The sequence below is a fragment of the Tetranychus urticae genome, chromosome 2 (assembly GCF_039701765.1).
Source record: "Tetranychus urticae isolate SD_2017Ah chromosome 2, NJAU_TeUrti_SD_1.0, whole genome shotgun sequence".
Classification (NCBI taxonomy): Eukaryota; Metazoa; Arthropoda; class Arachnida; order Trombidiformes; family Tetranychidae; genus Tetranychus; species Tetranychus urticae.
The window spans coordinates 27399817-27418022 of NC_142959.1; the positions used below are offsets into that span (position 1 = coordinate 27399817).

At 32.2% G+C, this 18206-nt stretch overlaps 1 protein-coding gene across 2 annotated transcripts in view; it reads left to right on the plus strand.

Moving 5' to 3' along the window:
* Nucleotides 1-18206, plus strand: part of LOC107360592 (solute carrier family 4 member 11) — an 80901-nt gene that overhangs the window by 36875 nt on the left and 25820 nt on the right. The window contains exons 2-3 of one of the 2 annotated variants that reach the window (XM_025160409.2): nucleotides 435-475; nucleotides 4518-4652. In XM_025160409.2, the coding sequence (XP_025016177.1) occupies nucleotides 435-475; nucleotides 4518-4652 (176 nt within the window). Of the gene's footprint in view, nucleotides 1-434; nucleotides 476-1653; nucleotides 4653-18206 lie in introns of those variants that run through there. The other variant, XM_015927283.3, reaches the window with a different exon arrangement.

Genomic DNA, 18206 nt, shown 5'->3' on the forward strand with positions numbered 1-18206 from the left:
CGCCCTTCTTCTATGTTCCTAAAATTGCTATATTTGAATGTTTGGACAGTTATCAAATCATAAGCAGCTAAGAGTAAAAGTTCATCAGATTTTATTCCATGCGTAAAACTGAAGCATTTGCAAATAAGTTTTGAAGCCAAACTTGAAAAATGAAAAATTTTCTGTAAAATATGATTATCTGCGGTAGAATCGAATCAAGTTTACCATAAAGTTGGGTGAACTGAAATTACGAAAAAGTAATCAAAAGATGATTGACTCATGCACATTGAAACGAGTGATTCATAAGTTAGCTCATGAACAGCTAGATGGCACAACAAGTCTTGTAAAATGAACAATGAAATTGTTAGGAAAAAATTGCAATGAAAAAGCACAATTGAATGAATAATTTGCTCTCAATAACAAAGTCTTTACTTTTTTCCCTTTACCTTTAACAGATGATGGTGACGAAGTGACTTTAATGTATGCCAAGCATGAGGTGAGTAAAACTACTAAATATTTATGAATCTGATGAACTGCATTCTGTCCAATGAAGTTAAAAAAACAAAAAATTAAAGTAAATCAAAATGGATCCTGGTTAGGCTAAAAATATCCACTTACATCAATAAAGACGCCTTGATGCCACCGCAGCAAAGGACTAATCAATTCAAATCAACAACTAAAGACGGACTTAGAGAGAGTCTAGGACTCAAAGATTCAAAAAGACGAAACATGGGAAAAGGTGGAAAATGACGATTCTTCAACTAATCAGAATCTCAAAAGTCGATAATTTTCTGAACAATGTTTGTTGCAAAATGTTGCAATAGTAAACTGTAACAGAAAGAAATAAATGGAGAGAAAAGGTGAAAAAATGAATTCAATTTCTGGGCATTTATCAAAGGAAAAAGTTTAAACTTTTTGTATACAAAATGATTATCTGATAAAATGAATGGAAGAAGAAAAAAAAGTGATTACAAGAGAAAAGTAAAGAGAGGGAAAAATATCAACTAATGGATCGACTGTCACAAGAAGATGAATTTTTTGTCAATGAAAAGGTACCGAGAATGGGAATGAAGATATAAATGAATGAAGATGACGATATAAAAGATAAAAGAAGTGAATGTGAAGGGTTGACTGTGCAATAAAATGGTCGATAGAAGAAGAAGAGGAAGAAGAAGAGAAAAAAGAAGAAGAAGAAAGAAAGAGATGAGAATGTCGCACATAGGAATGAGAAATAGATGATTGGTTTAGCAAGAAGAAGAAGAAGAAAATCGTAACGAAAAATCTCTGTCATCTTCTTTTCCATCTTCATCTTCATCTTCATCATTATCATTTAAGCATCCCAATCTATTCTTCATCTATCCATCAATGTTAGTCTCTTTGCGCTTTCTCTTCTCTCAGTTTCTTCTCTTCATTTTATTTCTTTTTCCTCTCTTCCATTGATAAAAGTAGAGGGTGGATAAAGTAGTAAATAAGATGATGATGAAGATGAAGGGAACAAAAAGTGTTCCATATCTGGATGAAGATGGAGAAGCCCAATTCCCTATATTTTTAAGATATACTTTTATTCATGGAAAACTGTTTGATGAAGAAAGTTGCAAGGCGATTGCGTTGGTTAGAAGAAAACATTTTTTCCTCTCTTTTTATCCTCATCTTTTTTTCCTCTTCTACTCACATTCAGAACTCATGTGCATACAAAAGGCACAAACTAACATACAACACACACAAACGAGACACAAATCTTTGTGTATTAGTGCTGAGTGCTTGATCAAGGATCAAACACAGTGAAAAGATGCTTTGAAAAGATTCTGCTCTCATTCACTTCTCCTCATCACCATCATCATCATCATTATCATCATCTTATTTTGCCTTTTCTCATTGATGCATTACAAGTTAACTTTGCCTTTCCATTGACTAGTTATTTTCATTATTTTCCCCTGTTTTTCGTTCCTTCTCTTCTTCTCTTGTTATTGTTTGTCAGAAGAAGAAGAGAAAAATATTAAATTATTTTGCTAATAACTTTTCAAGCAAATGCATTGATTATTGAAAGAAGGAAACAAAAAGTTGAACACAACAGCACCAATCCATGAAAAATTGAGTGATGAAGAAAAGCGAAACTTGATTTTTTATTAACAAAAACAAAGTTTAAATCAATCTATTTTTCTGTCCACTTCATCAAAAAACATTGCAACAAATTGAAAAGAGAAAAAAAACTTTACAAATTTTCATCAAAAAGTGTTACAAGTCCAACCTTGTGAAAAGTGTCAAACGGAACGCAAATGGAATTTGAAATTTTGTGAAAAGTCAAATGTGAAAAGTGCGAGTTGACCGACTAAAGCCAAACGGAATAGTCAACCTTGCTCTGCATCAACTCAACATCAACATCAGCCTCACCAGCGAACCGATTTTCAATCAACTTTCTCTCTCTCCTTGTACTGTTTAGCAAATTTACCTTCAAAATTGGGGGCAAAAAGGGCAAAAAGAAGCGAATAATTGAACATAAAAATGTACTAAAAATTGATAACAAGAAGAAGGAACAAAATGAGAGAGAAAAATATTTCCAACTTGAGTGAATTGAAACAATAAACTGGAAAAAAAAGTAAAACAATAAAAGTTTGAAAATGGCGAGTTCAAGGAATGTAAAGTAAATTGAAAATGAGTTTGCAGTTTGATCACTATTAACATCATTATCATTTGTGTTAAATTGCAATTGAAGTAGAAATAGAATCTCAAATTAAACCTTTTCATCAACAATTTTTTGTAAAGTTGTGATTATCAATTGGTGGTTAAAAAAATTGTTCAACAATTAAAATTGTTTTTTTCTTTACTCTAAATGCTAGGAAACAATCAAATAATGATTATAATGTTAGTTTAAAAGAGCATCTTTCAATCAACTGCCATTGTCTATGTAATCAAAGTTAGTCATAAATAGTTGACGCTCAGGTTTAATCTTGAAACCTTTTCCTCTTCATTTCAATTCAACTTTATCATGAATTTTCGAGCAAATAAATTATTCTATTCACTATGATTGGAATATTTTGTGATCCTTTAAACAGGTAAACAAGATGAATTTAAATTGCAATACAGACAAAATGTAATAACTGAGAAATGAGACGAAAATGAAACAAGCTCAAAAAAATGTAAATTAAAGTGAAAAGAACAAATTTTTCAATCAAATTTTCTCGACAATCTTTTACTTCTGAAATTTAATTTTGAAAGTCAAGGGTTAAGTGACCAGTGTTCATGAAGGGACAATAAGTGAGTCGCCATCTCACCATAGTATGTTGTTCATTTACAAGGTTCAGTTACAAGTTTCATTCATTATCAACTATCCTGCCAAGTTGACCCTCTTCGTTACTCTTGACGTTACCGACAATATCAACATCATCAGCATCCTCTTCATCAACCCTCTCTGGAGTTACACTGGAAACAGTCTACAGACGAAGTACATCATAATCAGGCGAACATCCTTCAACAGTGATTTATCTCTGCCCACCTTTACCGATACCACCACCTTTTCCTCCTCCTCTTCACACTCATCGTCATCATTAGCATCAGTATCATCATCATTGCCACCAGCCTCTCTCTACACCAAATCATCAACAAAATTATTCCATTTTCTTGTTCTTCTTCTTTTCCATTTGGTTTTACTTTTTTTTCATCTTTCTTTTCACTTTTATCACAACAACTATTGTAATAGTAATAATAATAATATTGATAATAAAAACGAGAAAATTGGACAAGAGTGCGCTGAAATGGCTGAAAGTGCAAGTGCTATGGGTCGAGGTTCATCCAGCTCCATACCCATGGGTGACCCAATCAGCCCATCAGAAAGTTCATCCCAATCAAGTCCTATTGGAGGCTCTGAGCCGCTCCCTGGTTCAGGTAAACCTGTTACTATTGGCTGTCGCCGTGATCATGGCACGGTCATATCTATAACCTCTGCTCCACCCACTCCGGCACATTCACCGGACCCGGATGGTGTTCACCGGTCAACTGGAAATTTAACCTTAACTTACCGGTCAAGTTCCAATGGAAGTGGACTCAATGCCATTCCTTCGGGTCGACTCAGTGCCAGTGCAGGAGTCAATCTGGGTGGATCGACGACCAGTGTGACTGGCCCTGGTGTGGGTCTTTCCAGTAGTGATGGTGGTGGCCCAGGTGGCAAGGTCAACAGTGGAGTTGCAAGAGGTACCATTGTCACCTCATCGGCTGGTGCTGTTACAGGCCTTGACTCTGTAACCTCCTTGAACCTTGCCGGTTCACCTACAGGCAGCTCAACTCTAAGTGCATCCGGTGGCATTGGACGATCACCGAGAAAGAGCGTCCAATATGCACCCAATCCAAACAATGTTAGAAGGCGAGGATCAACAATAGCTGGTCGACGAAAATCTCGTGAACTAATGCCAGGTCCTATTCGTCGAGCAAGTCAAGTTTTAATTAGCCTAACCAGTCCAGATGGTTCATCACTTCACGGCGAATGCAGTCGTCGAGATTCGCGAATTGTTCCCCAAATAACACTTCTCAATACCAATATACAGAGACTTCCCATGAAGGATTTTGGTGCCGAGGTTCGAGCCTCAATGGATGTTGATCAGTTTCTTCAGCAAGCCGTTCTACTCCTAGACATCCAAGAAACATCCTTGGAAGGAATAGTCGATCGAATGGTTAAAAAGGTAACGAAATTTTTTTTCCTCTTTCACCCAATTCCACCGGCCTTTGAACCATTCACTTATCATGATCAATATTTACGGTGAGAAAAGCCATTTGTCCTTAAAAACGTTTCTCGAGGAAAAAAACTTTTCTCGATTTTTTCTCTCATAAATGAAAGCAAACTTTTGCATTCAAAAAACTCTTTCAACTTTAAATGTTGAACGGTAACAAAATTGAACAAAGTTTGTCAATGTTTTTGAAATGATAAATATTTATCATGAAAATGGAAAAGGAAAACTCGGAGAGAGAAAAAAAATGAATAAAATTTTGAAAGCTTCTCAATTTATTACATTTGTTTTTTCTTCCTGTTCCTGACCTTAATTTATATTCCTTGGTTGATTCTGAATGGAAAGATGAACGAAGAAAAAAAAGAGTGAAAAAAAAGAGACGAATGTTGATGATGTTGATGATGATAGAGATGAAACAGAGGCGAGTTTGGGTGAAAATGAAATAGTAATGATAAAAAGGTTCGAATATGAAGAAGATAAAGAGAAAAGTATATTCTATACATAATCAGATGATGATCATCTCCATGATCATGATGAGGATGATGAAGAATAGTGAACTTTTAAGGAGATTAGTTGTATTAACTGAATGTTTCTCATGCTTTATGCTGACGATACAGTCTCATTAAATCTGATCAATGATGTTTCTCTGACTAGAACTTGCAATCATTTTGATTCTGGTTCAATGCAAATTGTTCATTTTGGTGAACATGAGAAGAAGAAGAAAGATGAACATGGAAACAGATGAAGGAAATAATGATTCCTTGAATGAGGAAAAGAGAAACAAACAAACCAAAGTTGAACAGTTTACAGATCAAGTGAACAACAACATTTGAGACTTTAAGGTTTTCTTCAGATTAAAGTTTTACTTTAAACTTGAACGTCTAATTATTAACTTTAATTACAAGTCAACCTTTAAAAGTCCCAAAGTGAAGAAAAGGAATTAAAATGTTACGATTGTTCAGCAAATGAGTCGAAATTTTGATCAACTTTTATTCATTTCTAAATTGTTTTTGGCCACCAGAAAAAGTAATCAACTAATTCTATTAGAAATGATGATAATTGGTTGCCATTGCTAATGAACATATCATGTAACCAATTTGATTCAGTGAAGCATTTCAGGTGTGAATAAAGGGAAAGAGTCTGGTGAACATGGAAAGAGAAGAAAAAAGTTTCATTTTCTTACATAAACATTGCTGAATATCAATGAGAATATTTTACTCTAATAATCATTCTAATCACTTTCATGTTCCAATTAGTGAGTAAATTAGTTGATCAATCGCATTGTAATGAAGTGTTGAAAAGAAGAGAGTTGTAAGTAAAAGTTTTTTCATCCAAATTCAACTTTCTCTGTGTCAATAATCAGAACATTAATGGCTGTTTCAGGTAGGAAAAGGTGAACTTGTTAAACTGACCAATCATTGGCTATTATTGCGGTGAATATTTTGAGTACCTTGATGAATAAATTGAAAGAATTGAAAATACAGAAGTTTTAGATGAAAGAATGTCGGGTTGAGAGAAACGAATCTAGCGGACGTTTTCCAAAAACTGAACTTTTTGAGATCTAACTTTGAGGTTTGCTTTGATTCAACCATTATCTTTATTTTTAATCGATTGTGCTTTGAGTTGATCATTCGCTATGATTGTTTAAAAAATTATATGATTAGATTCGAGTCTGATTCCTGAGAGAATAGATTAAATCGAACATTTGATCGATTAGATCGAGTTTAACCCATCTTCTGGGGATTATTTTAATTGGTAAAAATCACATCTCACATTATCCTCATTGTTGTCTTTTCATTGCTTTAATCAAAATCAATATTAGTATCTTTAGTCAATGTCTTTGATAAAAAAATTAGGTTTATCTCGTCATTTCAATATTTAAATTAAACTCGTTTATTCTGGTAAACTTTTTAGTTGTTAAGCAACAATTTCGGTTTTGCGTTCGATTGTGTTTCGGTTTCGGCACGATTGTTCAATAGTTTCATCTTTAGACTTACTTTCGAACTGATTGCAAAAGTTATTTATACTTACAAAAACGAATTGTTTTAATGTTATCAACCTGATTCGTTTAATCTATTGAAGTCGATTAAAAATTGATCATCAACGATGAAGAAATTTTTCGATTTTTGCAGTTCTAATAATCATTTGTTTTATATTTTTACCTGGCTTAATTGCCTTAAACGGTCAACAATTAGAATCAATTGATTGATTTGGTGAGCAAAAAAATATGATAAACTCGAGGGAAAAGAAAAGGTCGGTAAAAGTGAATTGATTGTCTTTTAATGTTCTAACAATAATCAATTTAGCAATTGAATCATTTTACAGTGAAACTATTGCATTTAACTGTTTGTCGTAACTTGATTCGGACGATTTGTAAGGTAAAATTAGTTGGACTCGAGTCTGAAAATGTCAAATACCAATCATGTTAGTCTCCATCCATTTAACAAGATATGGATTGTTCATCATCATCATCATGGTCATAGAAATGAGGGAGAAAACAAAAAAAATGATTCACTTTTTTCTTCTTCTTCTCTTCTCTTCTTCCATTCAATGTTTTCATGTGAAGAAAAATTTGAGGGACAAAAAAATATCAAAAGTTGATTACATTTTGCTATCAATTTCAACTGTACTTTTAGCCAATACTAATGGACAAATGAAATCTCAGGTTAACAACAATAATAGGAAAAAGATGAAATAAGATGAAGATGATGAAGAAAAAGTTGCAACTTGAAGTAATCTGAAAAGTTACTTTATTCAAGTTATTCTCATGTTAACATGGAATCATTTGAGATATAACAAACAGATTAATTTCTCATTCCAATTGGAATACATTTTTACTTTTCCTCTTCAGAGTAACAAGATTTTCAGTGCAATAAGCATGTTAAACATTGATTGTTTCCTGTGAATTGAACAACTGAATAAAAGAATAAATAATTTCATTTCATGAGCAAAGAGAAAAGAACAGAAAAAATGGAAAATTCAAGAATCTCAAGTTTTTCAAAAGACTTTTTTCTCTCTCATCTTGTATCATTTGAAGACATTATTAGATTAACGATGAAAAAAGGTTTAACGTTGAGTTGAACGAAAAGGAAAAATGAAAGTTAATCAAGAATAATTGTTGACAAATTGAAAGTGATTAAATGCAATTGATTAAGATTTTGATGGTTCAATGATTAACTGAGAGTTGAAAAGGGAAACTTGTCTTTGGTCAAAGAGTTCAACTTTTGTTTTCCAAAAAAAGAGGAAAAATGTTGATTTGATGGTTAAATTGGAATGAGTTATTAAACGATCAAACGATGAAAAAATGATTAGATTATCATGGAAACATCCTAATAGATTAGAGAAAATTTTTACTCACAATTGGAACAGAAAAGAGAAGAAGAAGAAGAAGGAAAAAAGTACAAATTCAGATGAGATCGACAATATTTTCAAGTCGTTCTCTTGCTCTCTCTTCTTCTCTCAACTTTTCATCCTCATTCAGCATTTCTCAGCATCTTTATTATTTATCTTCGCCTTGTTCGGCTCATCCCTGAGAATCTCAGTGAGAACATGAGTGAGAAGAAAATCTGCCGATGCAATATATTTTTGCATGATAATCAATTAGAAGATGAGTTGTTTCATCATCATCTTTTCTTCTGATTCCATCTCTTCATCAGTCTCTGGTAAATATTGATTATCGAAAATCGATGTTGAACAAAAACTATTCTGATCCATCACTGAGTAAGTAGAGAAGAGAAGCCTTTTTGCTCCTCAAATTCTGTCTTGGACTTTTGGATCATCTTGATGATGATGAGAAAGTGCTGGGAGTTTGCAGGGAGTGGCAAAGGACAGATTCAGGATAAGTTATCAGAAGCATCGATGTTTCCGCTTTGGTGATCAGTTTTGTGAAAGCGAAAGGAAAAGGGAAGAAAAAAGTAAAAGTAAAAATTTTCAAGATTCAACTCAAGATGATGAGTTTTCCAATGAACATTTTGATGGAAGAGAAAAGAAAAGGAGAAAAAAAAGAGAAAAATTTTGACCTCAATTTTGGAACCTTCGATGAAGCATAAACGCAATGACATTGATATACATTGATTTAGATACTTGTTTGCTGCCACTTTCATGAACATTCACAATATTTACTCACATTGAAACAACAATATCATGTATTCTCAGGAGGATAACATTGACTAATAGACCACAGAACAATACATGAGTCTTATTAGTTTAGCACTTTTCTGTGATTCTTTTTTTTCTTCTCATTTCGATTGTTTCTTTTTCCATGAAAAAAATGGACAAAAAGTGAAATTTTTCCTCAAATTGATTCAATTCTTTTTTTCCACCAAAACTTTTTATTTGTACTTTTAAAACGCTTTTGTTTTTTGCTGCTTTTCAATGATAGTCTTGAACTCATCTCTGACTTTTTTGCTTCATTTGACTTTGACTTTGCAAGTTGATATTAAACTTGTCATTTCATGAGCAACTTGAACGATTGAATTTTTCCCAATTTTAACCTTTTCTCTGATTGAATCTTTGTAAAACTTTATTTCACTTTTTAATGTCTTTCATTTGGTAATTTTGTAATTAAATTTTGTTACATTTTCTTGATCAATATTCAGCAATTGATTGGAAATGAAACAATTAAATTGAAAATTGACGCTTATCAAGGTCTTTGATATTAATGAGGAGTGAAAATTGATGAATCAAATGAGAAAAGTTGAACAAAACTTTGCTCATAAAACAAAATCATCTTTATATTAATGGTTGGCATTATCATGAAAAAGCAAAGTCAATTTGTTACACTTAATGGTAAATCTTGCCTACAATTAACAATAAACGTTCACTGTTCAAATTAACAATAGATTGTTCAATGGAAAGACAAATAACAATGATCATGAAAGAAAAGTTGAGAATAACAAGTTCAATTATCAATTTGAAAGCTTTTCAAAACAAAAGATGAAATTTTCCCAACAAAATATGCAATAAAAGTAGCAATAAAATGATAACTTTCAATAACTATCCATAACTATGCAGTCAAAATTGAACAAAAATAATTGAGACTGAAAGAGCAGGAAATATAGCGTTCGAGGTTGCAATTGATCTAAAAATTTTTACTTCAAGTACATGAAAAGATCGAGACTCGTCAACCAGGCAGAAGAACCATAAACATGAGCGATGAGGTCAGGTTGGGGACAAATAATGTGGGCCTTTTTTAAGGCCAATTTTATTTTCGATTTATTTGATTGACCTCAACATACATAGCATCGAAGGAAACTTCACTTTTTGTTCAATTGTAGCTTCAGTCATTTTGCAAAAATTATCAGACAAAAACTAACGCTCAACACTGAAAGGAAACCTCAATGACTTCCCAACGCAACCAAATCGTCAAAAAACGGAATTCGTGTTCTGTAACATGGAAAAACTTAGGTTCGATAGAACGCTTTTTATCGTTGTCAATCAGGCACAATAGCCAGATTTGCAACAACTCTTGGAATAGATTTTTAGATGTAAAATTCAATTCTGATTTCCATGAAATGATTTATTTTGATCATGTTTTTGATGAAAGCAAGTTTATCAAACGACTCATTTGGTTACTTTATTGAAGTTGTAATTAAACATTTTTCTGTTTCTCTTTTAATCCCAAAGATTGTACCTCGAGTTGTCTGATTTTGGTTGCTTTGTAATCAGTTTTAGCTTGGCTTACATTGAATCGGGTTATTTTGCATTATTATTGTGACTAAAAGGTTGTCAAGATTGGAGTTTACTCATGCAATAAAAGCAATTGCTTTGATGACTAAAGTTTATTTCATCTTGTAAAACAGTCCAATTTGATAACATTTGCAAACACTTGACAAATATTAATAGTTTATTGGTCAAACTGTACTGTTGATTAGATTGAAAGGCGTAAATAGAGACGATTCGGTCAACTTTTTTCGTTCCATATTATTCGAGTGCATGTTTAATCTCGAAGGTTAATCCTTTTATCCCTTCAACAAAGTGAATCAACAATTCAACCTTGCTTCAATTATACCATCAATTATACAAAGGTGGGCCACAATTTGACAAGTCAGATTGTTTTTCATTCACAAATTGATCAAATTACCGTAAAAAAACTCATTATGAATATAAAGTTTATGCTTCTGTTAATATTTATGCTTCTAAGTTTTAAATTTTTAGTAATTTTTTCTCCTTTTTTTCAACTTTTTCATTGTTGTTTTTTATGGTTTAATTGTTGGTAAATAATCACTGATTTATTGATACAAAACAATCTCATGTGAATAGGTGAGAAAGTATTAAATGGCAGTTCATTCCCTGTTTGGGCAATTGCAGCATTTAATAATTGACTTTGAGTTGAACCTGCAAGTCAATTGTAATTATTGTATTTACAATAACCAATTGTTTACCTTTCCTTTTGGTGAAACCAAAAAGTGTGAAAAAACGATAAAATTGAGTTTAAAGCTAAAACAAGAAGCTGAAGTTGAAACAAAACAAACATGTCCACCCAATGCTCAGTTTGATTGATTGCAAATGAAATTGAATAACTGGCAGTAAAGAACATCATTTGTTTAGATTGCGTCAACCAGTGAAAGAAGATATTTTAATCCATGAAACCATGAATATTGATAACAATAATGAATTCCTTTATTCCAACTTGCAGCTCAATTTTCCATGTTTAAACATGGTAATTAGTGTTCTCGATTTTTGAAAAATAATCAATCGAAAGTTCCATTTTACAAAAAACCGATTGAACCGTTGGTTTGAAATCGAAAGATCTCAGCCTACAATGAATTTGAAACTTTTGACGCCTTTTGAGTTGATGAGAGTATTAGGCATCGATAGATGATTTTATCATGTAATCACTTAATTTTTCATCTTCGCCTTTCATTGCTTTCATTTGATATTAATCTTGACTGAGTCACTGAAAGCTGACTTTCCTCTCTTGTCAGACATTTTAATCATCTTTAGTTTCATATTTAGTTTCATGTTTTACTCACATTCGAGTCTTAGTCCTTGTCTTGAACTTGTTTCTGGTAAGATTATTGTTATAGTTAACAATGAACTTCTGTATGAATGTGAATGCATCTATTAGTTTAACAGTTTCCTTGTATTGTGGTTACTCTGAACATGATGGTTTAACTATTATTAGCTAGCATTTGTTTGTTTTTGTCTCAAGACTTTTTTTTCAACGAAACATGATACATGAAGCACAGAATCTTAGGTATGAAAAATAGATTCAAGTAACACAATGTATAAATTAATCAAGTTAATCTTTGCACAGATTAACCTTCTTCCCATTACTCACAATTTCTGGAACAAGCTGAATCAAATAAACGCTTTTCTTCTATCAGTAACAACAACATCAACATAAACCTTTATCGGCAGAGAAAATCCTAAAATTATTCGTTCGTTTTCTCAAAACTATTCAGAGTTAAATTCATGAGTTTCAATCGGTAACAATGTTAGGAAACCCAGACAGCCTCAAATGTCAAAAATCGAAAAATTGGTGGACAAAATGTTCGATGCAGATGTCGGAATAACAGAATTACAAAAAGTAACACCGACAGATCTTTTAAAAGCTTCTGAACTTGAGTCAATAGCGAAGTTAATCTTGCGAACTATCGTCAGAATGATTTTACACAGTTTCTCTGTTCATGAATATCATGAGTTATCACCGACCTTTCAATCTTTTGAGGGACACTTTTTCCATGGTATAACTTTAGTGTAAATTCATAGAAACTGTATCCAAATATCAAATGGATTCTGTCAGTTCTGTCCCATTCGATTAGCGAGATTCAGTTCAGCTGAGCAAACAGCTGAGTCAATTGTCTGTAATTTGTAACCAATTTCTTGTAGTGTTTTCACTCAAAGTCACAGAAGATGAAAGGATTGGTTAAACAAGACAAAACCCAAAAAGCTTTAGTGACAACACAATCTAACCAGAAAAACCTTAACCTTTGATATTGAAAATTATTTTGACCCAACCTTTTGATTCCGGCCGAGAAATGAGTAAAAGCCAGATTAATGGTTGACCAAATGAAAACAGTGACTAATCTCTTTAAACAGTTTACCAAATGTTATCATTGTTGTCAACAAATTCAAGTGACAAACCATTTTCCTGCAACCTTTTCCAACAATATTATCGATCCAAGAAAGATTACAGAGAAAAAAGAAGCAAAAAAATGAGCCGAAAAACATTATAAAAGCATTAACATGAAAAACAAGAATAGCTGATAATCGGACATTTGAATAACGAGAAACCTTCCTTTGATAAAGTGTTGATAATGACCAACTCTCGACATTTAAATGCTACAAAACGACTAAACATTGTCAACATTGAGGTTAACAAAATGATTAGAATGCGAATTTGCTCTTTTGTTGTTCCCTTTTTTTCGGCTCATCATAATCATCTAATGTGATCATTGTGCTCAACAATTTTGATTATTGAATCAAACGATCAAAAGTAGATATAAATATGATTATTGGTTTGTATTATTAGTATTATTATATCAAGTAAAATTGAATAATCTACGAATTTATTGAATAAACCAAAGAAGAAGCAACTCTAATATACTTATCATCCTTTGATTGACAATGTTAGATCATTCATGTAACTAACATTTCCATGGTTCAACTGATTCCATTTTTTCTGTCCTCATCTTTTCCCTTTCCTCTTACCTGATTAACATGCAATAAACAAGTTAAGACGAAGAAAGAAGACGAAGGAAGAAGAAGAAGAAGAAAGCAAAACAAGTTACTCAAGAAAAGGAATGAACAAGAATAGGAAAAGGTTAACATGTCTTTCCACTTGGTTAATCTTCATCTTACACCTTCATCTTTTAACTCTTATAATCTGTAGCATCATTCATTGTACAAGTGGGCAGCAAAAAAAGTCAATATCTTCATTGGATCAGGGAATGAAATGCATTATTGGAAACTCGATATTTTTGTTCCATTGCAATGTTTCTTCGTAGCTTGACCTAGTTTCATCTTCTTGTACACAACCGATAAGCTGATGTTCAATGCGTATTTAAATGTTTCCCAAAGAAATTGATGACAAAAAGAAAACTTTAAATACTTTTTTTTGTTCTGCCTTTTTCTTCTTCCTTTTCATCTTCTTTCATCTTTTCCTTAAATGCATTTTATTCCCAATTCACACTTGCACTAATACATTTTAATATTACATATTGTATTCAAACCAATTTAACAAGTTAACATGTCACTTAACATGAAGACTTTCGTGTTCAGCAAACTACGAAAAACTAGAAACAATTTTATTCACTTTTAAATGTTGAGGTTAAACTTTTTTTGTTTCAACTTGATCTCCATCATTACATTTAAAGCTTTGATTAATTAAACATTATCATTTATTAGATAATGAATGAACAATTAGGGAACGAAATTGAGCTTTTTGTTTCAATTTTCAGTTCATTTTTTTGTTTTTTTTTCGTTTTTTTTCGTTGAATATTGTTTGTTCTTGAAGCCAGTTTAGATTGGTTCAGACGATAATGAGAATGATGATGAAGAGCATGGTGAAGGTGATAAAGTAAAGCTGTGTTGAGGTTTATTTCTTGCTACTTATTTACTGCTTTGAATCAAACTAATTGATTGATCAAGATGATAATCTGTTGTTAGATTAACTTGTTAATACCTTTCAGTGTAATGAGCAAATCGTAATTGAAAATGAGTTTTATTGTCTAAAGCAACATGAAGCTAGATGATAATGAGACTCGTTAATGGGCAGTTAATGGCAATCGATTCAACTCTTTACGCGCATCACAAAATAACTAACCAAGTTTACAGCAATTTACAGCAATTAATGTAACAAAATGATTCAACTGGTTTGTCAAAGGATATTTTCATGAGAATCTGTTCAATGCTGGATTAAATTGAACATAACGATCGTTGCTATCAACTGGGAGTCAATTTTTGCTCTTCATGCGGTCAGTCCAGAAAGCAACGAATGAAGAGGAAAAAATTGATGAAAAAATGAAATGACGATCAGGAGATTGACTCTTAATCATCTCCTTATCTTGAGATAAATGGTTTACATTTACCATGAAATGTTCGTCATTTTCAGTGGATTTTCGGTTTTCTTCATTCAGACACTTTGGTATGACTAAGAAATCGGCATAATTAGGACAAATCAGAATTAAAATAGCTGACTTGACCAGTGATTTCAGTGCCAGGCGGAAGACCACACAATAGAGCAGCGAAATTGAAAAGAGTTTCAAACTCAAATTCAATATTTTTCAATTTCGATCAAGAATTGATTGTAATCGATTACCTGAATAATCGCCCATTCCTGGTCTCGACAGGTTTCCAATAAAATTCAACTCTAAATGAACGATTCCAAGTCCAACTCCCTTGAAGCTCCTAAAATCTTTAGATACTCCTGAGTAACTCAAAGTTTATGCTTGAATTCGTAGCTCAAAATCCCATGAACTAATTAATAAGATTAAAACAAAACCCAGAATCATATTTCAAAAGCCACATGAAAACCTAGTCTTGATCGAGTTATCCACTAATTTCCAGACACAAGTTGAAAAGAAACTCGAAACTTAATTTCGTTTATCGTAAAACTCATTGATTTTGAAAAGGTTGAGATGCCATTCCATGACCTTGACTGACCCTCAGACTTGAAGTTGTCCATTTGAATAAAGCAAACTCAATACATTGATTTGATTAGACAAATATTAAAAGGTGAAAGGCTGAGTGATGTAATTATCAGAATGGATTGACTTTGATTTTGATTTTTACTTATCAACTTTTTTCTCTTCTTCTTTCTTCTTCTTATTTACCCTTTTATTATTCTCAATCATTTTCCATCTTCATCTTTTATTCTTTATCATGGGAGAGGAAATTTGATATTTAGTTGTATAAATGTTATGAATTTTCTCTCTTATCAAGAAGTTGAATAAGCCAATTCAAATTGGAAATTGAGAGTATCTCATAAGAATATATGAATTGTACCATGAAATTTATACCAACAAATGAAAGGCAAAATCTAAATCAAATTGCATCAATTTTGGAATAGGAAAAAGTTTAGACTCGACTATTATTTTTTTTCACTTTTTCCTTTGCTCTTCGTCGATATCTTCTTTCAAGTATTTCTCATCTTATTTATCATTCTTTTCCTCTCTCTCTTTCCAATCAATTTTATTCATCTTTATCAGATACTAACTTGCTTTGTAACTTGTAAATTCATCGTTTTCAACGTTCACTGAACACAGGGAAGCCAATTTTATCATGAAAGATAAAAATGAAAAGGGAAAATAAAAAATTACTACAAATTACCTTGACAATATTAGGTTTATTAAAAGCGCTTTGCTGTAGCTATTCATGTTGTTACATTCATTGTATAAATTTTTCCGTTTCATCTCATTTAGATTTAAAATGTTGCCGAACAGCAGATTTTTTTCTACGATTGTTTGGCGAAATGTTCAACAAAAACAATCCAATCTCTTTAGATTCACAGTAACCTTGACTCGATTAACAGTCAAAAGAGGAAGATTGATCAACCTGAATAGAAAGGGAAAAATCTATTGAGCTTGACTCTAGACTGAATTTGTTCAGGTACAACAGAGATGTAACATGGAAGTTAAAAGATCAATCTTGACTGTTACCTCGGTATTTGTGGATAGTATTGGTGACAGAAATAGTGAAAATACCACTGCTCATTACCGGTGAAGATATTTACTCAGGATAGCTATTTTCGAAATTCACTTTTTGATTTCTTGTAAACAAGTTTTCAGATGAATGACAGAGCAATGAACTCTGAGCAAACTTTGTTTATGTTTTTTAAGGACAAAACTTGAATCTATCAAATTTTCATGCTCATAGGTCATTTGAAGGTCAGAATCGAAATTTCTTCATCAAAAAACAGCATTTGATAAATCGTAATTGGAATGAGTACAATTTAAATCCTTTAACGAGGATCTATTGGAGCGCAAGTCTGGTGCCAGCAGCCGTGGAGATTTCAGCTTCTATAGCGTAAATTAAAGATGTTGTGGTTATAAAGCTCGTAGTTGGATTTCAGTCAAACCTATGGGGTTCACTGATTGTAGGGTTAGATGGTGATGCTAGGTTTCTTGCTTGTGCCTACGGATGCTAGCTTGAACTTTCATTCCTCTTTCCTGGTGGTTACATTCATAGTGTTTAGACAGAGAATTGCTCGATAGTTGCTATCAAGTGCACTTGCCGAGATATTACGATAAATAAATACGATCGATTCACTACGTCAAAAACGCTCCGCTTTTTGCGAGTGATTGTCTGATCTATTACTGTTTCTTTGCTTTTCCTTTAAAGAAATGCTGACTTCACTGTTAATCATACTCAATGATTCCATGTAAAGAGTGTCAACTCTGCCTTTGATTACAAATCGTTGAGAAACAGCTGACTGGACTCCTGCGCAATGAAGCGCGCGTAGTTTATTATGCAATATTTCCTGCGTTTGACGATCAACGCAGTAAACAGAAAACATGATTCACAATTATTTCTCAGAAATCGAAAGCTGGAAAACATTGACTAAATTGACGATGAGAATCTATCAGTTCTTTGATTTAAGTTTGACAATCAATTTTGTTGAGTATTGAATTTTGAAAATTTCAACTATTTTCAGATAATTTTTTCGAAAAATGGCTCAAAATTTTAGATCGGACTTTCAGAGTCAAGATGCAAGCTGTAAAAGATTCAAAGTGATTTGTGAAACTTGAAAGATTTCCTTTTTTTCGTGAAAAAATACATCAAACTAAAAGTCGCTTTCAACCTTTAATGTGCATTAATACATTCATTATTGTTGGCAACAATATTATCTAATAAATGTATATTCACGTAGATTACAATAGCATGATGCCATGATGTGTTAATAAGATGTTTAGTCAGTGTAATGATGATTTTATTGAATAGATGAAAGTGAAAATAGAAAACGCAAAAATGTATTTAAGTAAAAGTAAAATGAAAGTGATTCATTTTTCTTCTTTTCATATTGATCCAAATGATGCTCTTAAACATCAATTAAATGGCCTGAATAGAGCATATCATTGATGCATGATATTGAAATAACAACTGAAAATATTTCAATATTTTATTCATTTGGATATAAAAAGCTCTATCAATAATGTACAATAAAAATGTGATAAGCTTTCACATTTTGTGTCGCAAAACATGAAAAAACACAAAATAAAAATGGTTGAAAAGTTAATCTCTTGATATGCATTCGCCAAACAGTTGTCGCTGTAATGGTCAAGTTAAAAAATGTTGAAACCAGTGGGAAAAGGTCAAGTGAATAAAGTAAAATGTCAACTAAAAACAAGTGAACTGTTTGAAATCGGATAAGATTAACGAGGATAACGATTGCCCTTTGCCTATGTAAAGATAAATAAAAAATGTTGAGAGTCTCGAGTGTGAATGATAGGAAAATGTGAAAAGATGAAATGTTGAAAAGAAAAGAAAGAATCCAACTTTTAATATATTGACCTCGAGTAATCGATTGAAACTGGGAGTTGCAAGCATTTCATGGGAAGGATAATT